This window comes from Myotis yumanensis, unplaced genomic scaffold, assembly GCF_028538775.1.
Source record: "Myotis yumanensis isolate MYYU_CA2020_CCGP unplaced genomic scaffold, mMyoYum1.0.hap1 SCAF_10, whole genome shotgun sequence".
In the NCBI taxonomy this organism is placed as follows: domain Eukaryota; kingdom Metazoa; phylum Chordata; class Mammalia; order Chiroptera; family Vespertilionidae; genus Myotis; species Myotis yumanensis.
The window spans coordinates 71830385-71854393 of NW_027223761.1; the positions used below are offsets into that span (position 1 = coordinate 71830385).

At 41.4% G+C, this 24009-nt stretch overlaps 1 protein-coding gene across 1 annotated transcript; it reads right to left on the bottom strand.

Annotated features, from left to right (window-relative positions):
* Nucleotides 1-1630: 1630 nt before the first annotated feature.
* On the bottom strand, nucleotides 1631-23065 carry ACAT1 (acetyl-CoA acetyltransferase 1). The gene is made up of 12 exons (XM_070425982.1): nucleotides 22959-23065; nucleotides 17283-17330; nucleotides 15656-15773; nucleotides 15283-15378; nucleotides 14964-15064; nucleotides 9883-10026; nucleotides 9204-9354; nucleotides 8214-8309; nucleotides 7600-7713; nucleotides 6523-6587; nucleotides 2328-2485; nucleotides 1631-1913 (listed from the first exon to the last, which is right to left on the bottom strand). The coding sequence occupies exons 1-12, from the start codon at nucleotides 23028-23030 to the stop codon at nucleotides 1793-1795; spliced, it is 1284 nt and encodes a 427-aa protein (XP_070282083.1). The 5' UTR covers nucleotides 23031-23065; the 3' UTR covers nucleotides 1631-1792.
* Nucleotides 23066-24009: the final 944 nt, after the last annotated feature.

The window sequence follows — 24009 nt, forward strand, 5'->3', positions numbered from 1 at the left end:
ATATATTTTTGTTGATTTCAGAGAGGAAGGAAGAGGGAGAGATAGAAACATCAATAATGAGAAGGAATCATTGATCACCTGCCTCCTGCACAAACACCTTTACTGGAAATCGAACCATGACCTCATGGTTCATAGGTTGGCACTCAACCACTGAGCCACACCGGTCAGGCTATATGCAGGTTTTTGACTGCAGAGGAAATCGGCCCCTTAACCCCTCATTGTTAAGCCAACTATAAAATGTCTATTCCTATTTTTTTTTTTAATATTTTATTGATTTTTTACAGAGAGGAAGGGAGAGAGATAGAGAGTTAGAAACATCGATGAGAGAGAAACATCGATCAGCTGCCTCCTGCACATCTCTTACTGGGGATGTGCCCACAACCCAGGTACATGCCATTGACCGGAATCGAACCTGGGACCTTTCAGTCCGCAGGCCGACGCTCTATCCACTGAGCCAAACCGGTTTCGGCGTGTCTATTCCTATTTTACCACTAACTAACCTTCATCCCCAACCAGTCCTTAATCATTTAAAAACTTTTAAAGTTTCACATTCCTAATTTCTTAATTTTGATTATTTTTTTTCATCATTCTTTGAGGAAACATCACAGTGTTATATTTCTAAACTATTGTGTGCCCAGATACCTTCTAGTGGCTTTTATTACTTTACTAGAGGCCCAATGCACGAAATTTGTGCAAGAGTAGGCCTTCCTTCCCCTGGCTGCCGGCACTGGCTTCCCTCTGGCATCAGGACACAGGCTTACCTCCAGTCACCTGGGACTCAGGCTTCCCTCTGGCCACCGACAGGTACCTAGGACCTGGGCTTCCCTCACAGCCCCAGCTTCATCCAGAAGGTCGCCCGGAAGGACATCCAGTCTAATTAGCATATTACGCTTTTATTATTATAGATTCCATTAATATGTATATGTTGTTGTTAATCCTTACCCAAGGATATTTTCCATTGAGTTTTAGAGAGAGTGGAAGGGAGGGGGAGAAACAGAGAGAAACATGGGTGTGAGAGAGACACATCGATTGGTTGCCTCCCACACCAGCTCCAACCAGAACTAGGGATCAAGCCTGCAACCGAGGTATGCGTCCTTGACTGGAATCAAACCTGGGACCCTTCTTTCTGCAGGCGGACCCTCTATCCACTGAGCCAAACAAACCAGCTAGGTCTCCGTTAAAAATATTATGCAGATGTTTGTTCCTTGTCTTCTGGCATTTACTATAATGGAAATAAGAACAGGCTACACATTTTTCTACCTAATGTTTGAAGAATTATTTTTGTTTACTAAGCCCCTACCTCAGTGATGGCGAACCTTTTGAGCTCAGTGTGTCAGCATTTTGAAAAACCCTAACTTATCTCTGGTGCCGTGTCACATATAGAAATTTTTTTATATTTGCAACCATAGTAAAACAAAGACTTATGTTTTTGATATTTATTTTATGTATTTAAATGCCATGTTAACAAAGAAAAATCAATCAAAAAAATTAGTTCGCGTGTCACCTCTGACATGCGTGTCATAGGTTCGCCATCACTGCCCTACCTACTGGTAAGCCACTAAGTTTGCACACTGACATTTCAAATATAGCTTTATAACAAAAATAGGAAACTTCTGAAGATTAACAAAAATTTAAAGCAGAAGAAAAAATTTATTTATAATTTCAAAATGTTTTGGGATTTGATCTTTTCATCTTATTTAGAAAAAGTTAAAATAGAAAATAATAAAAAAGGAAACATTCTTTGGAGTATAAGCTAATCCAAGGAAGTCAGCCACAATGGTGACAGGTCGTCTTACAGCTTCTGGATCAGTATGGCAGAAGCCCCACCTCCTCCATTGCAGATACTGGCAAGACCATATTCTCCCTGCTTCAAGGCATGAACCAAATGAGTAACAATCCTGGCTCCAGACATCCTAGGAGTAAGAAAGCATTTTGACTCTTTAATGAAGTAATAGAATGAGTAAGTATCCAAAAGTTCTTTTCTAAATTCTTTAAAAGTTTATTACCATTAATCATAGCTGAATTTTGTTACTTTTCTTAAACTTGGGAGACTCTATTTAATAATGGTTGCGGTTTTCTAAAGGCCCAAGCATAGACTGTAATCTTAAATCTTCTAAATAAAATATAAAATATTAATTTTCAAGCAACAAATGTTACAGATCTGTGTTCAATGTTCAGTCCTATCACAAATGGTGTTTACCTTATGAAGGGTAGGAAAGAAATCTATTTAACACAGAGTAATAGGAGTTATGATGAAACACTTTTAAATAGAAACACAACGGCACTCATTAACCTACTTAGAGATTTTTCTTTATGATTTTACCTACCCAATTGGATGTCCCAGAGAAACAGCTCCTCCGTTGATATTTACTTTTTGAGGGTCAATCTCCAGCATCTTAATGTTTGCTAGTACAACCAGACTAAAGGCTTCATTTACTTCCCACATTGCAATATCATCTTTTTTCACTCCTGCAGCTTTAAGAACCTAAAAAATTTTTACATATTATGTTCAAGTAATTAACAATCAAAACTCGTTTTCTTGAAATTCTGCAATTTTGGTTTTATTTCCCATATATTTCATTTTATTTTTCAGTTACCTTTTTAAAGAACTGGCCCTTGGTTTCATTGATCTTTTGTATCATTTTTCTAGACTATTTCAATGTCTTCTTTCTACTCACTTTGGGCTTTGTTTGTTGTACTTTTTCTAGTTCCTTTGGTTATAATGTTAAATTGATTGATTTTTTTTAAATCCTCACCCAAACATATGCTTTTTATTTCAGAGAGAAAGCAGGAGAAACACTGATATAAGAAACATCATTTGATGCAAGGTTCCATGGTGTAATGGTTAGCACTCTGGACTCTGAAACATCATTTGGTTGCCTTCTGTACATGCCCCAACTGGGGATTGAACCTGCAACCTGGGTATGTGCCCTGAGAATCAAACCCACCACCATTCAGTGTATGGGAAGATGCTCTAAACCCGTGGTTGGCAAACCGTGGCTCACGAGCCACATGCGGCTCTTTGGTCCCTTCAGTGTGGCTCTTCCACAAAATACCACGTGCGGGCACGCACATGTACAGTGCGATTGAAACTTCGTGGCCCATGCGCAAAAGTCGGTATTTTGTGGAAGAGCCACACTCAAGGGACCAAAGAGCCGCATGTGCCTCGCGAGCTGCGGTTTGCCGAGCCGCAGTTTGCCGACCACTGCTCTAAACCAACTGAACCACATGAACCAGGGCTTTTATTTTCTTGATTCTTGAGGCAAGCCTCTATTGCTGTTAATTTCCCTTTCAGAACTGCTTTGGTTGTGTCCCATTGATTTTGGATCATTTTGTCTCACAGTATCTTGATTTCTTCCTTGATCCATTGTTCACTCATTCATTGTTTAGTAGCATGTTATTTAGCCTCCACATGTCTGTGCTTTTAGTTTTATTATAACTGATTGCTAGTTTCATACCATTGTGAAAAATTATGCTTCACATTTCAATCTTAAATGTATTGACACTTGTTTTGTAGCCTAACATGTGGTCTATTCTATAAAATGTTCCATGTGCATTTCAGAAGAATTTATATTCTACTGTTTTGGGGTGACTTATCTTTAAAATATTAATTACATCCTTCTGTAATGTGTCATTAAAGGTAACTATTTCCTTATCAGTTTTCTGCCTAGATGTTCTGTGTGTTATGTCATTGGGGTTCTTCATTTCTGACTGGTTCACTTTTATGCTTTCTGTTTGAAGTTCTCACTGACTTCATCTAATTTTCCCCTAAGCTAATTGAGCATCCTTATAACCAGTGTTTTGAATTCTGTACCTGGTACATTGCTTGTCACCATTTCATTAGTTCTTTCTCTGGAGCAGCTGTTCTCAACCTGTGGTTCGCGACCCCTTTGGTGGTCGAACGACCCTTTCACAGGGGTCGCCTAAGACCATCCTGCATATCAGATATTTACATTACGATTCGTAACAGTAGCAACATTACAGTTATGAAGTAGCAACGAAAATAATTTTATGGTTGGGTCACAACATGAGTAACTGTATTTAAAGGGCCAGAAGGTTGAGAACCACTGCTCTGGAGGATTAATCTGTCCTTTCATTTGGGATGTTCCTTTTGTCTCCTCATTTGGGCTATATATCTCTGTGTATTAGGTAGAACTAGTACATCTCCTGGTCTTCAGAGTAGCCCCAGGTGGGGCCCAGTCTCCTAAGCTGTCCTTTGTGTGAACTGTATGTGCCCCTCCTATTGTAGTTGAGCCTCATTTGCTATTGGCTTGTCAGTAGGTGGAGTTGACCCTCATGAGGGCTTGCCATGATCACAGCAGACAAGCTCTTTTGCAGGATCAGATCCCACAGAGCAGGAGTCACTTTAATCAGGCTTTGGTGCCAGCCAAGTCCGCCCTTTGGTGTGTCATTTGTGGAGCTGGTTGGGTGATGCTCTCGCATAGTCTGAAGCTGGCCACCAGGTATGTTGGTTCTAGAGGCCCTTGGAGGGGCTTTGGTGATGTCAAGGTCAGCCATCCTTTGTTCCTGGCTTGGTGCTGCCTAGTAGGGGCTACAAAGTGACCTCTGGTTGAATGCCACTTCTGCGGGGCTTGAAGGTACTTGGGAGAGGCTATCCTGCAAACTAAGGCTGGCTGCCACATGTGCCAGGCATGGGACTTTTGGTGGACACAACACTGAGCTGAGGCCAGCTGCCACTTGTGCTGTGGCTGCTTAATTATAGCCAACTCTGGCCACTGTTTATGCCAGGTTTGTGGCCACCTGATGGACGTTACAATGTCAAGTTGACACCAATCGTTGCTTGTGCCAGGCTTGGGGCTATTTAAACAAGAGTTACAGGGTACATTGAAGCCACATGATGCTTGTTTCAGTATTGTGAACCTTTGTCATTTTTTAGGAAAGTCCACAGCACAAGCCAAGTTAAGGCACTTAGACGGAAAAACTGCTGGAAGAGATTCAGACTAGCTGCATGAGTTGGGAGGAGGAGGGGAAAGGGCAAACAGTGTTAACCAGGTTAATGGAGAGTTCAGTTTAGTGCCTGCCTGCCTGCCAATACTTTCATGCAGAGCCCTGCCCCTGAAGCTAGTCAATTTAATTCTTCCCCATCTGTCTCCCTTTACTGGAGCCCAGAGGGAGTGAGTGTCGGCAAGCAAGTCCACGCACGGGCCATTAAGGGAAACGCATGGGACTACGGCAGCCTTCTTTCTCACTTAGCCACAATCCCCACTGATGGTCACACCCAGATGTTATGAGGACCTCTCCTTCCTGGCACTGGAGCTGTGGGCTGGGACCCTTTATTCCTCAGAGGGGACCGCCACAGCTGAGCTATCCCTCCCAACTCTTACTTGCCACACCATGGGTATAGGACCTGCCCCCTCCGTGTCTCCACTCCTCCAACAGTCTTGACGTGGCTTCTTCCTAACTATATCCAGTTACAGGAGTTATGTTCACTTTGGCTGCAGGTGGTTCTCAGTGATGGTGGTTTTATAATTTAGTTGTGATTTTGACATGGTCATAGGATAAGGTGCGCACAGTATTTACCTAGTCCGCCATCTTAACCAGAAATTAAGTTTGTACTTCCCTTTGATGCAAGAGATATCTAAATATGTAGTTAGTTTCCAGGAAGAATAGACCTTTTATTTTCTGATTTTAATTTCTCAACTTACTGCACTGCAATCAAAAGATTTTATTTGCACTATCTCAATTTCTATCTTGGAGAAGTTTGGTCTGTCAAATGAAAGGTATATTAATGTCTCCTGTTGTATGGTTAATGTTTTTACTGCATCCCTTATAGTTTCTGCTTTATAAAAGTTGCTGTGGAATTATTTGGAGCACAGATATTCAGAGCTATTGTTACTTTACTGTGAATTATTTATTTAAATTATTTTACTTGTTTGAAGTCTTTTTAAATGTAAATATCTCTTGTTTTGGTAGTTCCTCATAGGCAGGAAAGTGTTGTGATGGTAATGATTATCTTTATAAAATATTGCTAGTGCCCTTTTTCTTTAGAAGTTTTTATGTTGTGAGCAACAGTAAAATTAACAAGAAACTATTCTCTCTTCCTCCATTGGGCTCAGGTAACTTTCTAAGCTGTGGAGTTCAAGCAGCTTCCTCTGTTCCAGCAGCACTAGACAAAACATGGCACCCAGGTGTGAACCACTTCTCTAGCCCTCAGCATCTAGCCTGCCTCAGGCACCCTTGCCTTTTTCTTTTTTTAAATTCTCTTGGGTATATACATAGGACTGGAATTCTTGGGTCATTTGGTATCGCTATGGGTTTTTAAATCTTTATTGTTGAGAGTATTACAGATGACCTCCTTTTTGCCTCCCTTCACCTGGATCCCTCCCCACCCCAAGCCTTTACTACCCTGTTGTCTGTGTCCGTGGGTAATGCATGTATGCATATATGTTCTTTGGTTACTCTCTTCCCACCCCCGCTCCCTCCTTCCCTCTGAATGGCTCTGGTTCTATTTTATTCATCAGTTTATTTTGTTCAATTTGGCAGAATGGAGTATGTTCTTACCTTAGGTACAGCATATGCAGGTGCAATTGGAAAATCAATAGGTTCTACAGCAGCGTCAGCAAATGCTTCATAAAAAAATAAAAAGCTTTTAAAACCTTTTTTATATGCACTCAAAGGTCTAACAACTGTTATATATAGGGTGTCCCCAAAAAAATGTATACACATACTTAGAATAATTATAAAGGTAGTGTTTATTAAAATACATTTCATTTTCAAAATCGATCTATCAGCTTTTAAAGTGTGTATACATTTTTTGGGACACCCTGTATAATATGCAAAAATGCAAATTTTCTACCCCCTGAAATAAATGTAAATGTATTTGTTTCATTCTACACTTTATAAGTCATTGATTTTCACAAGTGGGGGGTTAGGGGAAATTTGCCTCCAGGGACATTGGTGTTAACTAGAGATATTTTTAGTTGTCCTAATGGGTACAATGCCACTTACTATAGTAACTAGTAGTAGAGGCCAAAAATCTGCTAAACATCCTACAATGCACAGAACAAACCCAAAAAAGAAAGAATTATTTATTGTAAAATATCAATAGTGCTGAGGTTAAGAAACCATGATCTAAACTAAGAATAAATTCAGTCACAAGGTTTTTATAAAGTATCAAAATTTCTGTTTAACTCCTTATGAAGAAGGCAAGGCAGATTTTACAGCTGAAGATAGGCTTAAGTAAACTGAGGGTATGCCAAGCCCAGAAATAATAAATGGAAGAACATCTAGACTTCATATTTCTAGACTCTTCATCCCATGTTCTTTTTACGTATATGGGATTTTATCTGGCTACTGTTCCCTACATGTTTGGGTAAAATAAAACATGCACCCTGTATTTTCCCACTTATTTTCTAGGAGAGGAAAATATTTTTAAAGCTTACTATTATATAAAGAAAATTATAATAATATTAAAGGAGCTTCTATCCCTGTTAAAATATGTACTAGTTATATCCTGTCACAAAGCACAACCTATGTAGCTACAGATGGCTTCAATATTATGTATTACTGACAAGGAGACTTGGTTTCAGGAACGGCTTGCAGAGGTTTAGGAATAAACAAGTTCAGAACATTCTCTACCTGCTATTCTTGCCAGTGGTTTGACATTGAGTCTCTTGGCTGCATCTGCAGTCATCAGAATCACAGCGGCTGCTCCATCATTCAGTGTGCTGGCGTTGGCAGCTGTGACTGTGCCTGAAGGCATCAATGAGCATGAAGTCAAAACATTCCTTCACACTGAATCCATTTGGTTCAATTAAACAAGTTCCTACCTAGTACTGCTTATGATGCTAGATGCATGGAAAACTACAAATACAGATGGAGATAGCTCCTGCCCTTTGGAAACATATACATAACTATAAATTAATGTAAGAATGCTTTTTTGAGTTAATTTTTTATAACAGTTTATTCAGAGCTAGCTCTGAAACACATGCATGATGGCACTGGGCAAATGCTGGTTTACTAATCTCTTTCCTAGGATTTATCTATTAAACGCATTCACTGTTAAGCAATTTTAAATATACTTTGGATAAATATTTGTTTTCTTAATTTCACTTGAGCCTGATGTATTGAAAATGTTAAATAGTTCCTAGATGTTTTCTAGAATTACTTTTTTTAAATCCTTAGGCAATTCCAAGACTAGATATAGTATTAATACTCCCATTTTTTCTTATGCTTCATATCTTAGTACTAACCGTTTTCTTTCTGGAAAACTGTCTTCAGCTTTGGAACTTTGCTAAAATCAACACGTTTATATTCTTCATCTTCTTTTACCACTACATCTGGTTTACCTACAACAAACATCGTTTAAGTTATCACCAGTCAAGACAACAATTGGGTGCCTGGTAGTCTGTGCCTTTCTTTGTATGCCAGCATACCTTAAACCATCTGAATAAATTCTGTTGTACAGCCTACCATCTGTAATCTGTTAGTGTCTTACAAGTTATTACATAGCTTAAAGCACTTTAAATCTTCTATTCAGCCACACCTGTTCTCTTGTCTCCCCACCTCCTTCTGTAATCACAGATCCCATTCTCCTGACCCTAGGGGTAGTTGTCTGCCCTAGGCTGGATAAGCCCTTATAGTCCGTGTGCATGGTAATCATTCCTGGAATGGAAATGTAACCTAAGCCAGGGAAATGAACCTTTACTGTGGATTTATTCTGGAGTTGGTCAGGAGCTGTTTGAGCTATGAATAAAAGTAGAAACTTAGGAAGCCTGAGCCAATTTTAATGAAATCTTATATTAAATTGGGTTGAACTGTCTGAAATGGCAACATTTCCCGTAATTAAGCAGAAAGGTCAGTGTCCTCAGTTGAAATGAAAAAGATTAAAATGTACTAAATTTAGTCCTAGCCACTTTGGCTCAGTAGTAGAGCGTCGGCCCACGTCAGCCCCCAGACTGAAGGATGGCGCTTCCATTCTGGTTAAGAGCACATACCTTGGTTGCAGGCTCAATCTGGTTGGGCTCATGTGGGAGGCAACCAATCAATGTGTGTCTCTCATATCACTGTTTCTCTCTCTCTGTTTCTCCCCCTCCCTTACAACCTCTCTAAAATCAATGGAAAAAATATCCTCAGGTGAGGATTAACAAAATAAAAAAAGTACTAAAACTTAAACATAAAAAATTTTGCAACATGTAAAGTCTACTAAAAATTAAAATGTATTTGGAACATTATCGCTCTACCTTTTACTGTAATTGTGACAGGAATAACTTCATTTCCAAACTTCCCAGCTTCCCATGCTGCTTTACTTCTGGTGTAGGAGTTAATAGCATAAGTATCCTGTTCATCTCGTGAAATATTCATCTTTTTTGCAGTATTCTCAGCACAGTTACCCTGATAAAAGTTGGAATTTTTAAAAAAACTAATTAACATTGCATACCTTATAAAATATACATTATCTTTACATAACATAAAAAAACAATTCGTTTCTTAAAATATACTATTCTGTACTAGGTAACTTTTCACTCATGTCTCATCTTCAAATACTTGAATTAGCTCAGCTGTTGCTATTTTGAAGGCAAATAATTAGTTACAGAATCCATTATGAGAAATCAGAAAATACCCTACTCTGGTGTACAGCAATTTACTCAATAGTTGAGCCAAGCTGATGCAATGAGCATAGAAAAATATTTTCTTCAAATGAATGGCTAAAATAGACATTTATAGAGCCCATCCTTCAATTCAATTTCTAAATACATGTAATTTAAGCCCAGCCATCGTGGCTCAGTGGTTGAGTGTCAAGGTTCAATTCCCAGTAGGGGGCAGCCAATCAATGATTCTCTCTCATCACTGATGTTTCTATCTCTCCCTTCCTTCCTCTCTGAAATAAAATATATATATAATTTTTAAAGCAATAATTACCATATGAATTTTGTTGTAGACATCAGTTAGCCCATCTTTTACAATCAAATCTTCAAGCTTTACCCCACCATATGGAGTTGCTCCTCTGTTCATCACGTAGGGAACATTGGACATGCTCTCCATCCCACCTGCGACCATGACATCCTGATCAGCAGCACACATACACAAAAAAAACCAATGTCAATATACATAAGTACAAATCCATTATACCCTTTACACAAGTACAATAAACAAGTAATTTACATGGACTTTATTAAACATTTTTTACAGTGAATACAAGAAGTACCCTCTAGCCCTAACCGGTTTGGCTCAGTGGATAGAGCGTCAGCCTGCGGACTGAAAAGTCCCAGGTTCGATTCCGGCTAAGGGCATGTACCTTGGTTGCGGGCACATCCCCAGTAGGAGGTGTGCAAGAGGCAGCTGATCAATGTTTCTAACTCTCTATCCCTCTCTCTTCCTCTCTGTAAAAAATCAATAAAATATATTTTTTTAAAAAAAGAAGTACCCTCTTAACCCTGATGAAAGGAAATGGTCTACAATGTGTAATGATAATTAAAGTTAGAGTCGGGATCTGATGGCAACAGAGTAGGTGGAAGTTACACTCATCTTCCAGAACTAAACTGCAATTGCAACTAAAATATAGAACAATCTGCCTGAATAACCAACTGAAGACTAGCTGAACAGAAGTCTTGTAATGAAGGATTTACAGAAGCCACACCGGGATTTACAGAAGCCACACCGATAATGGGAGAAAGGCCTGACCCTATTCTCACATGAGGCAGCTGAGAATCCTCAGGGCTATATCTGTTGCAAAAGTCTCCCCTGAGGAACATGGGGTCTCAAGCCCATGCCATGCTCCACCACCGAGAATCAAGAGTCAAGAAGCAGAGCCCACATAACATCTGGCTCTGAAAATCAACAGGGATTCTGTCAACAGGGAGAGACAAGAGTCAGCTAGAAACCCAGGTGCCCTGTTAAAGGGCCAGGGCACTAAATATTTTTCTCAGCCACACCCTCTGGGCTCCAGTGGAGGAAGGGCAGCTCAAAGTGAACTAGACTCGTGTTTGGAGAAAATGAGTAGTGTAGTTCCGAGGTAGAGCTAAAGGGACAGTGACCAGGATCCCTTGTATTGAGTCCCTCGTCCATAGGCACCATCTTTCTTGGGAAAATGATAAGACACTGAAGAAAGAAATTGAAGAAGGTACAAGTAAATGGGAGCATTATACCATGTTTATGGATAGGAAAAATGAACATCATTTAAATGTCCATACTAATTTCTGGCGGTTTCAACCTCCCTGCAGCATGCCTCTCACGATGGATCTCCTTCATCCCTCTCCAGAAGATGAGAGGAAACGCAAGAAGACATGCCTGGTGCAGAGCCCCAATTCCTACTTCATGGATGTGAAATGCCCAGAATGCTATAAAATCACTGCCATCTTTAGCCATGCACAAACAGTCCTCTGTTAGCCTCCAGGAGGGAAAGCAAGGCTTATAGAGGATGTTCCTTCCGAAGAAAGCAGCACTAAAAGCACCTCAAATCAAAATGAACACATTTGGCCCGGCCAGCGTGGCTCAGTGAGGCATGCAGGAGGCAGCCAATCAATGATTCTCTCTCATTATTTATGTTTCTATCTTTCCCTCTCCCTTCCTCTCTGAAATCAATAAAAATATATTTTAAGAAAAAACATTTAGATAACAGCAAAACAAAAACAAAATTTCCATACTACCCAAATCAGTCTATCAATTGAATGCAATTCCTATAAAAATACCAATGGCATATTTCACACAAATAAAAGAAATAATCCAAAAATGTGTATGGACCCACAAAAGACCCAAACAGCCACAGCAATCTTAGGAAAGAACAAAGTTGGAGGCATCATGCTACCTGATATTAAACTATACTACAAAGTAATCAAAACAGCATAGTACTAGAATAAAAACAGGCCAAAAACTGAATGGAACAGAATAGAGACCCTAGAAATAAACTCATGCCTATATGGTCATTTCGTATTGAAAAATGAGCCAAGGGCAGTCCATTCAATAAACGGTATTGGGAAAATTGGACAGATGCAAAAAAAAAAAATGGAAGTAGACCACCTTCTTACACCATACACAAGAATAAACTCAAAATGGGTAAAGACTTGAATGTAAGATTCAAAACCATAAAACCCTAGAAGAAAACATAGGCAGTAAAGCCTCAGACATTTCTCATAGCAATATTTTTTCTGCTATATCTCCTCAGACATGAGATCACTTTACATGTAGTAATTCTGATGATAGAATGGCTATCATCAATAAGTCCACAATGACCATTGTTGGCAAACCCTCATTCACTGTTGGTGGGAAATGCAGATTTGCACAGCTACTGAGGATCCTCCATAGTGTGGAAAACATGGAGGAATCTCAAAAAAAATTAAAAATGGAACTGCCTTATGACCCAGTGATTCCACTTCTGGGAACATATCTGAAGAAACCCAAAACACTAATTTGAAAGAATGTATGCACCACCACCACCACCCGCCATGTTCACTGCAGCACTATTTTACAATAGTCAAGATACGGAAGCAGCCCAAGTGCACACCAATAAACAAGTGGATGAAAGGTTGTGGTATGTATGTACAATGGAATATTACTGAGCCATTAAAAAGAAAGAAATCTTACCATTTGTGACAGCATGGGTGGACCTAGAGAGATTTATGCTAAGTGAAATAAGTCAACGTCAAATACCATATGATTTCACTTATATGTAGAATCTAAAGAACAATATAAAACAACAAAAGAGCAATAGATTCATAGATACAGAAAACAGATTGATGGTTACCAGAGGGGAGGGGACTGGGTGACTGGGTAAAAAAGGGTGAAGCGATTGAGAAGTACAGATTGGAAGTTACAAAATACTCATGGGGATGTGAAGTACAGCATAGGAAATATAGTCACTAATACTGTGATAACTATGTATGGTGCCAGGTGGGTACGGGGATATCTGGGAAACACTTTGTAAAGTATGTGATTATCTAACCACTATGCTGTACATCTAAAAATAATACAAAATCATATTGAATGTAAACTGTAATTGGAAAAAAAAACAATTTTTTTTAAAAAAGAGTCATATATTGTGAAGAATGCCAGAGCCCTGGCCAGTGTGGCTCGGTTGGTTGGGTGTTACCCTGTGCACCAGAAGTTGCTGGTTCAGTTCCCACTTAGAATACATGCCCTGGGTTGCAGGCTCTATCCAGGGTAGGGGGCATGCAGGAGGCAGCTGATCGATGTTTATCTCTCACATCAATGTTTGTCTCTCTCCTCCCACCCCTCTTTCACTTTTTGCTAAAAATCGATTAAAAATCTTTTTTAAAAAATGCCAGGAACCTTTCATATAAGACCATCTTTTGAAATTCCTACCTTCCCATCCTTCGTTTTAAACTGCTAAAAATTTAATGTCTTCTAAAAGACTAGAAATAATCTGTTTGCAGAACTAACCCTATTATTTCCTCAATTGAGATGCTCCTCATCAACAGAGGATCTGCTTGATAATCTGACATTCGGCCTTTCCTCTCACCCAGGTGTCCTCTACACACACCTGAGTATTTTGGCTAGAATGTATGTCTGATCATCCTACTCCTTTAAGGGACTCCAGCATGGCACATTACCAAGGCCGTGTACAATCTGACTCTTTCCCTCTCCAGTCTCATGCCCAGACCTGCACTTCAGGTCACACAGAACTGTTGAAAGGTCTTCAAAGGCACCAGGATCATTCCCAAACACCTCTGCACTCTGAACCATCCACAAGTCCTATACAACAAAAGGTTGTGGGTTTGATTTCTGGTCAGAGCACATACCCACATTGCCAGTTTGATCCCCACTCGGGTGCATACAGGAGGCAACCAATCGATGTTTCTCTCACATCGATGTTTCTCTCTCTCCCTCTCCTTTCCTCTCTCTCTAAAATCAATAAAAAACATTAAATAAATAAAGTAAAATAGTGAAGAACTGGAGACTGCCTAAGTGTTCATTCAATAAGGACCCATAAAATAAATTATAGTTGTTCAGTTCAATAGAATACTATCTTATGTGCTGATATAGAAAGAATCTCCAAGACATTAAGTGGGGCACAGAGTTTAAACAACTTGCCCAAAGTTCTCTGCTCTTAAGTGTCAGAATACACAAGTGGTAAACAAGTCAGACCCTCAGGGGCAAGAACAAAAAAAACTTATTTTTCATCTTATACTTTTCTGTACCGTCAGGTTTTAGCATGTGCATATAAAACTTATAGTCTCTGATACACAGCTCAGATATCACTACATTTTTTCTCTTTGGCTTGCCTTACAATTGGAAACAAAGCAAAGGAGGGATATCATCAAGAGTAAACAGAATTGTTGTTCTTGTATATGTGAGAAACAATTTGCAAACATCTCAATTGATTTTATCCTGGTGTGTTATGCCCTAATCAGCTGGAATGCACCAAGCAGGGATAGAGACATCCATTTTCTATTTCCAACCCTCTAACTTTGTGTCAACCTCACTTCCCTCAACTGAAAAAAGAAGGGCTAGATCAATGAAGTCTTATTTCTATGGGTTTAGGTCTAGTTGCCCCCCACCACAGCATATACTGCTATCTCTTGCTTGATCCCAGGTAAAGAGAAGACCTAAACCAGCAAGGCCAATAGAAAACCTGTACAATTTAACAACTGAACCTGGGCACACAGGAAGTATAAATCAGTCATCAATTCTTGGGTCAATCAACTACTTGATTCCCAGGGTCAGCACCTTCTTCTCATGTATGATGAAATCCCTTACTTTGGTAAATATAAAATTTATGATGTTTGAAATTACCAAGAATCTCAGAGAAAGACTCTGAAGACTAAAATATCTTGGCTGAAAACTACTTTTTAACACAAGACACTTCGGTATCATTTTGACCTCTATTTCAAAGGGAATTAGCACATTAGACATTCCTGAGTGTCTGAAACAACACAGCAGCTATACGAGGAGCACTTCTAAAGCATGGATGTGCTTAGATTTTTGGTGTCTTTTAGCATTGTGTATTATTTTAATTATAACATAGAAAAGAAGGTCCTTCTTACCTGATGTCCGCACATAAGATTCTGAGAGGCCATCATGATGGCTTTCATTCCTGAGGCACAAACTTTGTTTATAGTGGTGCATGGAGTGGAAATAGGTAAGCCTAAAACCAATACAGACAAGTCATAATTTTGAAAAACAAAGATGCTCTTCAAACACAATTGTAGAACTAAAATTAAAGTATGCACCATTACTTCTGCCAATACAAGTCTATAAGTGTTAAATTATATTATGCACTTAACTTTTTATTTAAGTTGAAATGACCTCCTTTTTGCCATGTCAAACATTGGAAGTATGAAAGCCAAAATGTATTCCCAGTACCTGCACCCAGTACTGCTTGCCGTGTGGGGGCTTGTCCTTCACCTCCTTGTATAACGTTACCCATGTATGCTTCTTTCACTTCTTCTTTTGGTATTCCTTTTTCAAAAAAAAAACAAAAATGCATTTCCATATTTTATTCAATGTAATAATTGGTGGTTATCTAATAAGGTACATGACATTATAAAGCGGGGGTGGTTTCCTTTTTTTGTCAGTTTTTGAGTTTCATTCCTAACTCTATAGTACAAAAACTTCTTTACGAGGGAATTCAGAAATATAGGCATTAAGTCATTTCTAAGTGTTACATATGTCCAAAATAAATATTTGTTCCAGGGAATCACTGCCCCTTAACACAAAGAGCAAAGCAACCACTCACCTGCCTTTTCAATGGCTCCCTGAATGGCAATGGAGCCCAGCTTAGTGGCTGGCAGGGAGGAAAGGCTGCTTAGAAAGGATCCAATGGGTGTTCTTGTAGCACTTGCTATGACCACTTCCTGGTAAGACAGGAGACGATAATAATTATTGTATTTAAATATCTTACCCAAATCATCTTTTATTAAATACTAGTAAACATAATTCATAGACATTATTATCCAAGAAAGAGAGTTTTCTGAGTTAATCATCAAAGATTAAAATAATATCAATATTTTTAAATAATGTTTTCTATTGATTTTTAGAGAGAGGGAATCATCGATGAGAGAGGAACATCATTGATTGGCTGCCCCCTGCACTTCCCAAACTGGGGATCGAGCCCACAACCCTGGCACATGCCCTGACCAGGAACTGAATCGGCGACCTCTTCGTCCCTGGGTTGACACTCAACTGCTGAGCTACACCGGCTGGCAATAATCTCAATACCCGAACAGGAAGTAAAACTAATCCGTTTAACGCTGGCACTGAATGACTTAAGAAACCATTGAAAATTTAAAGCAAACCTACTTTAAAATAGGCACTGATCCTTCTCAGTTCTCCACAGGAGGTTTAAAACCAGAAGCTTAAATTTCAATTCCACTCCTCAGTCAAACTTTAAGAAATGATAACTTTATCCTTGTTAACTGTATGACAACCCTAGCCCAGTGATGGCGAACCTTCTGAGCTCGGCGTGTCAGCATTTTGAAAAGCCCTAATTTAACTCTGGTGCCGTGACACATATAGAAATTTTTTGATATTTGCAACCATAGTAAAACAAAGACTTTGATTTTTTTAATATATTTAAATGCCATTTAACAAAAATCAACCAAAAAATGAGTTCGCGTGTCACCTCTGACAGGCGTGTCATAGGTTCGCCATCACTGCCCTAACCAATGGGCTTCCTTGCTGAAGGGAACTCTGGGCTAGGAACCAATACCTGTATGCTAGACTAGATAGGGCCACACCACAACTGGGACAAAGCCAGAGCCACAGTTTCTTAAATGATTACTAATAAGATAATATTAATATGAAATTTAAGAAAAAGTCAACAAGAGCTCTTAAATAATTATGAAACACTATTGTAACAATTCTCTCCTTACACTCGCCTTCCACATTCCCATTTCAAGTTAATAAATAAGAATTATTCTCCAGATTTTGGTAGGAGGCTATTCATGTTAGGGACCCTCATGAAACAGAGAGAGGACTCCCTCACAAAGCACTCGGTGATCAGGGGACGCTCCTTCCTGTCTAACACCCAGTCTGGTTCAGTCCCTTCTTCTACTATCGTTCAAGCGGCCTCTGCAATGTGTCACATACAACATAATGAGGGTCCCCGAGAGTAAGGGTCTGCCCAGTTTTTGAGAGAAGGTGGTTTTACAGTAGACAAAAAGGAAGAAACAGAAATTATGCACTAGATTACAAATTTTTATGGTAAGTTGGAAGTTAGTATTTCAATAATTAGCTATTTCTAATCATTGCATCATCCCAAGCTGACCCTCCCATATACACAAATCATAAAAATACGCATTTTTTATTAACTACATTTCCTTTAAATTCTTTCATTTTAAAGCACAATTTAAATTTATACTTACATTCAAAGTAGGTTTTGATGCGTAACTTCGCTCCACATATCTTATTTCCTGTAATATAAATATTTATAATGTTATGATATAAAAATATTAATGTATATCATTTTATACTTCTTAGTGATGAGGTTATGGTGATTTCTCAGCTTCTTTATACTTTTATTTCCAGATTTTCTAGTTAACATATCAGTGTTACATTGAGAAAAAATTACTACTTTGTAATATACTCTTTTGATTAACTGTTCATTGGAAATGTATGTTTATCTTAAAATTGCTGATATAGAATAAGTTAAATATTTAAGCTTTAAATTAAGTAATTTTAAAACACTACAAGAAACTATCCTTCCCTGGCCGGTTTGATTCAGTGGATAGAGCGTCAGCTTGTAGACTGAAGGGTCCCAGGTTCGATTCTGGTCAAGGGCACATGCATGGGTTGCAGGCTCGATCCCCAGTAAGGGCACGCAGGAGGCAGCTGATCAAGGATTCTCTCTCATTGATGTTTCTCTCTCTCTCCCCGCTGCCTTCCTCTCTGAAATCAATAAAAGTGTTTTTTAAAAGAAAATATCCTCATTGCTTTGGACTAAAAACGAACTTTTCAAAGACAAACCCCAGATATCTGCTCAACTCCAGTCCCAAAATCCTCCTCCCTTCCCCATCACCTGGCAACAGCAGCCATTAAAAGAGCAGGCCACTGTTTATTTCTTTGTCTTTATACTGATTAGTATGCACAGGCCCTTTCCCTTCCGGAAAGTAAAATAAACTCTGTGAATCTATCTCTTCTCTCAGTTGTGAATTCCTTCAGAGCCCAAGTCACAGGCTAAAGCCCTAACAGTAGTTAAGAGCCAGGGCTTACCTTGCTTTTATCAAATGGGTTGTTTTGAGAATGAAATGAGGTGATATATGTAATCCACTATGCCAATGATGGCGAACCTATGACACGCGTGTCAGAGGTGACACGCAAACTCATTTTTTTGGTTGATTTATCTTTGTTAAATGGTATTTAAATATATAAAATAAATATCAAAAATATAAATCTTTGTTTTACTATGGTTGCAAATATCAAAAAATTTCTATATGTGACACGACACCAGAGTTAAGTTAGGGTTTTTCAAAATGCTGACAGGCCGAGCTCAAAAGGTTCGCCATCACTGCACTATGCAAACCCTCCCTTTCCCCAGCTTCTATTTTAACTGAGTCTTGAGTTTCCCTCAGACCTCCCTAACTTCCTGTCTCCTTTGCTGTCTCATCCTCCCTCTCCCAACTTCTAAGTGCTACAATGTCCCAGGGCTCTGTTCTAGGCCCCTTTTAATTTTACAACTTCACTGTCTCCTTAATCACATCTAGTTCCATGGCTTTAGACAGCATTACGGCCTGATGATTTCCAAATTTCTATTTCCAGCCTTCCCTCTCAAGTGACCTGCAGACTCACGTATCCAAGTGCTGACCTGACAGCTTCAATTTTTTTAACGTTTTTTATTTTTGGATGTTGTTGTTTTTTTTTCTTGGAAAAAGGAAGAGAGAGAAACATTGATCAGCTGCCTCCTGCACACTCCCTACTAGAGATAGGGCCCACAACCCAGGCACGTGTCCTGACCCTGAATCGAACCAGACCTCTTGGTGCTTGTGGCTCAACCCACCAGCTGGGCCTGATAGCTTCAATTTAATGACCAAATCATGGCTCTCAATCTCCATGCCTAGGAAATTAGTTTTTTCCCAGTATTTCCCACCTCACAACATTGCATCACAATTTATCTAGGTGCTCAAGCCAAAATCTTCGGACTCGCCTTTCATCTTAACTTAAAACCCAGATACTCTTATCACAGGTACTGTCGAAACTGTGTCCAAAATACACCTCAATTCTTCCACTTTGCTTCATCCCACTACCTCCATCTAGTTCCAGCCGCCACCGCTTGCTACAATAATAACCTTCTACCTAGTTTCCTAGTTTCCAACTTCCCTTCCAGTTCATCCAGTTTCAAAAATGTAAACTGGATGGCATCACTCCCCTAATTAAAATCCTTTGATGGCTTTCCATAGCCCTTGGAATAATACCCCAACTCTTCCCCTGATCTTTCAAGACCCGGTATGATGTGGTTCCTGATTTTCTTTCCAATCGCACATCGCTCTTGCTGTATGCCGGGCACACCAGCCTCTGCCTGGTTCTGAACCCATTCCCACCTCCAGATCTCTGCTCTGTGCCTCTGCCGGTCAGAGTCTTTCCCCAGAGCTTCCTGGCTGGTTCATTTTCATTCTTTACGTCTCAGCTCAAAAGACACATCCCCAGCGTGGTTCTCCCTAGCCGCCCTATTTAAAGTTGGCCTCCCTTATTTCCACGTTTACCTTTTTCAAAGCCCCTCTCACACTGTGTAAATATGGGGTTCACATCTTTAGTCTCTCTTTCTCTCTCACCCTAATGCAAGCTTCCTGGGAGCGGGGCTCTCTCCTTCACTGCTACCGCGGTGGCACTGGGCACTGGGCCCCCTTAACTCATTAAATACCTCAGGAATGGATGACAGAATTATAGCACAGTCGTCTCCCAAGGACAGCTCAGCTGTACCACCCACTCTGCAGGCCTCACCTGATCATGCCAGGCAGACAGGAACTCCCATCCCAGCTGCCACAGTGCCCTATGCACACTAATTTTTCCAGAAATACATAATTTTGTAACCCTCAGGGGCCCCCAGCGGACTGTGAGTTCCAAGAAGAGATTGATTTCATTTTCTATCCCAATGATGGCAGGAGATGCTATACAAATATTTGAACAAAGTCTGATGCTTACTAGCCATTCAAAATCATTTCAGACAGGGTTAAATCCATTACGAAGCCACAAAAGGGGATAATGAGGGCCTATTTTACAAGGGAGGGTGAAAAAATAGCTCTCTGGAGAGGTCACTGGAGCTGAGAAATGACTGTGAGAGAGTCAGCGTTGGGAAGATCGAGGACAGAGAGTTGGAGGCACAGGGGAGAACTAGGACAAAGGCCTTGGGTTAGGAGCAAGATTGGCACCTGCCCAGTGTAGGCAGCAGAGTAGTGTAGCAGGAGCCACCTACACAGGAACGCACAGCCAGGGGCGAGCACAGGCTGGATCAGTGAGCAGGGACCCCACAGGCCATGAGGAGGAGTCTGTTTTCTGGTCGGTGCGAGGAGAAGACGGGAGTAGAAAAAGGAGGTGCCCAGCAAGAGTTTATGTGGCTAAGTCACAAACGGGTTGATACAAACAGATAGATCTGAAATACATCTTCAGAGCAGTGATTTTCTGTCCGGCTGGCGTGGCTCAGTGTGTTGACCTATAAGCCAGGAGGTCACAGTTCAATTCCCAGTCAGGGCACATGCCCGGATTGCAGGCTTAATCCCCCGTGTGGGGCGTGCAGGAGGCAGCTGATCAATGATTCTCTCTCATCGTTGACGTTTCTTTCTCCCTCTCCCTTCCTCTGTGAAATCAATAAAAATATATTTTTTAAAAAGCAGCGATTTCAACCCTTCCCATCTCATGGCACACATGAACTAATTAATAAAATTCTGCCACACACCAAAAAATATAGTGTTTGCCTATATGACCAAACAATTGATATAATTTTGATAGATTCACACCAGACAGCTATTGTTGTGTTGGCTGTTATCGGGGGTTTTTTTGTTTTGTTTTGGCTTTTTTTTTGACAACCTAAGGGGAAAGAGGTCAGTACCCCCGACTAAATAGTCATGGATTACATGTTTTAAAATTCTTTCAGGACAAAGGTTGAAAATTGCTGTTTTAGAAGTAGAACCAGCCAGTAGGTACTATTATTCTTATTTTACAGGCAAGGAGACTAAAAGTATAGGCAGGTCAAGACCCATTCCTGTTAAAGCAAACATATTTCCATGGTTAGTAAATGACCACTCCGATTCAAGTCACCAAAAAGGCCATGCCTCCTTTATTGTGCCTCATGTTGTGTGTATTTTATACAAATTGTAGGCAAGACCCTCCATCAACAAAAAGATTACAGCTCACTGTGGTGGTCTGGAACCAAACCTGCAATATCTCCGAGGTTTGTCTGTACAGCTAACTCCTCGAGTTCAGTAGCATGAGCACAGTGAGTCACGTGCTGTACAACCTACAACGTCATTTTCCTCATCACCAACGTTTGTGTTTAACTGTAAGCTCTTAAACTATAAGAAGGTTCTGCTCTTGCTTTTTTTTTTTTTTTTTTAACAGAGAGTACCTACCGAACTCACCTGCTCAACACTGGTTGAAACCTAGGTGAATCTAATTACATTTTTGTGATTTCCCAAGTCATTCCATGAAACTAACAAATATGCTGATTAACAACTCATCTTTCCAAAAAGAAACAAAAACAGAAAAACGCATCTTTCCTGGAAACCTACTCCTCCTGGGATTAATTTCAAATTCTTCCTCTTCCCCTGACTCCACGCCCTCACTCCGTATTTGTCAAGTTCTACAGTTATTTTTTCACCATCTCTTGCACAATGTTCACCTGTTGCCAGCACATTCGTTCAAGTCACTTTACACCTGAAATACCAGTTTTCTCCCCACATCCATCTTCCCTGGCCTCTGATTAGGACAAAAACACAAATATCAACGGTCCCCACTGACGTGGATCAAACCCAAACTCTTCCAACACAACTGGATTTCAACGTGTATCACCCCAACCAAATTGCAAAGCTCCCGCTTCGCCACCCACACCCTGACGTCCTCCACCGACTCCCGAGGCTGCCAGCCCCTCCCCCTGCACGTGCGCTCCCTTTTGCTGGGATGCACAGGACACGGATGCTTTCTTTTCATGGCGGTGGCTCCTGCGTTCCCCCAGCAGCCGGAGGACAAACACGTGTCTGGACACCGTCAGCACGTAAGCTTTACCGCCCGGGGTTCTGCACCTACCTAGGCGCTCACCCAACCACAAGCGGAAAATAGCTGGCAAACCCGTTCCGTGGCTGCTGACGGGCACTGCTTGGTGAAGCCTGAAATGGTTGCCGGCTGCATCTGTACTAAACATGTACAGACCTTTCCCCCCTGAACAATACAGGGTAACAACTACTGACATTGCATTAGGGGTGGTAAGTGGACTGGGGCTGACACAGCATATGGGGAGGGTTGCAGTTGATTGGAAATGCTGTGCCCCTTTCTACCAAGGGCCGCGCCAGGGCTCCCGGAACCGCACCCCGCGGCTATCAGGGGGCATCTGTGTACTTCAGTCCGGGTACCGCGAGCGCCTGTGTTTTCCCTGATGAGCCTGAAGTCGCCGGAGTTGCCAGAGCAGGTGCATCTTTGTGATCACTTAGTTCCTCCCACCTGGTAAGCCCGGTGATCACCCACTGCATGAAAATAAAGTCTCTTGACAATGACACAGACATGTTTTCTTCTTTAAAAGCTCGGAAATCATTTTATGGGGCCTTGGATACTGTCAGGCGAGGCCGGGCCAGCCCCGCCTGTCCGCCTGCCAAGCTCCGGGGCCCCTTTACACACCATTGAGCAATTGCTACGATTACGGAAGAAGCCCCGGAGCGGAAACGCGCTTTGGGCCAGAACCGGGCCGCGCGCGCCGCCGGCATCCGGGGGGCTTCCGGACGAAGGCCGCGCGAGGCGGGTCCCCAGGCCCAGCGGCCCCGCTGCGTCCTCCCCGGGGCGCGGGCAGCACCCTGCCAGGGCGGGAGGCGGCGCGCCGGTCCCCCCCCAGCCGCTCTCACCTGCAGCTGCCTCCGGAGCAGGGGGCTGCGCCCGCGGGCGCCAGCGCGCAGAAGGGCCGCCAGCACCGCCATGGTCGCCGAGCGGAGCGGAGACGTCAAGGGCACAGGCCGGCGAGGGCGGCGGGCGCCCCACCGCGCCCCTCCGCCTCCCCGCGCCTGGCCCGCCGCCCGCGGACCGCCCTCCACCAATAGCAGCCTCGGCCCCGGGGCCGGCGGCTATTGACCCGCAGCCAGAGGAGGGCGGGGCAGCCGGTCCCCCAGCCCCCTGGCCCCGCCTGCCGCCTGGCTCGCAGGAATCTGCAAGCTCCGAGGAGCTGGAAGTGCCAGCTGGGAACCCAGCAAACACTGACCACGCTGTTAGTTTCTGGGTATACAACTCTTTAAAATTTGTATTTGTTTTAGAGAGAGTGGAAGGGGGAGAGAGAGAGAGAGAAACATCGCTTTGCCGTTCAACTTATTCATTGGTTTCTTGCATGTGCCTTGACCCAGGATGGAACCCGCAACCTTGGCCTATCTCCTGACCACATTCTAACCAACTGAGCTAACCGGCCCAGGACCGGCTATACCACTTCTGACCTTCCAGAGTCACTGGTGTAAGTGTGACTGGGCCGTTTCCTTTCTCTGAGTCGGTTCTCTTACTTACACCCGCAAAGTACAAAGGAAAATCGTGAAAAACATTCTTAGGCAATCCAATCAGCTTTTCATTTACGATGAGGTAATTTTGCAATTGGTTTTCAGTAGAAGGAGGAAAACGAGAAATAGAATACATATCAGCAGCTAACTTTACTGAACAATTAATGATTAATATTCACAAAAACTCCATGAATTAGATGCTATTATCTACCCCTTCACTGATGAGATAACGTGGGGGAGGAAGAAATTTCCCTCTGTCCTGCAAGTTCTTCTGGCTGTTCCAATAATCAAATAGACATGAAACCATTTAACAAGGGAAAATAACGAAATTTAAGACATACATATGGGAACCCCAAATACATGAAAGAGAGCCCCACATGCACGAGAAGTTCAAGACAGAGAGGGAACATGGGTATGC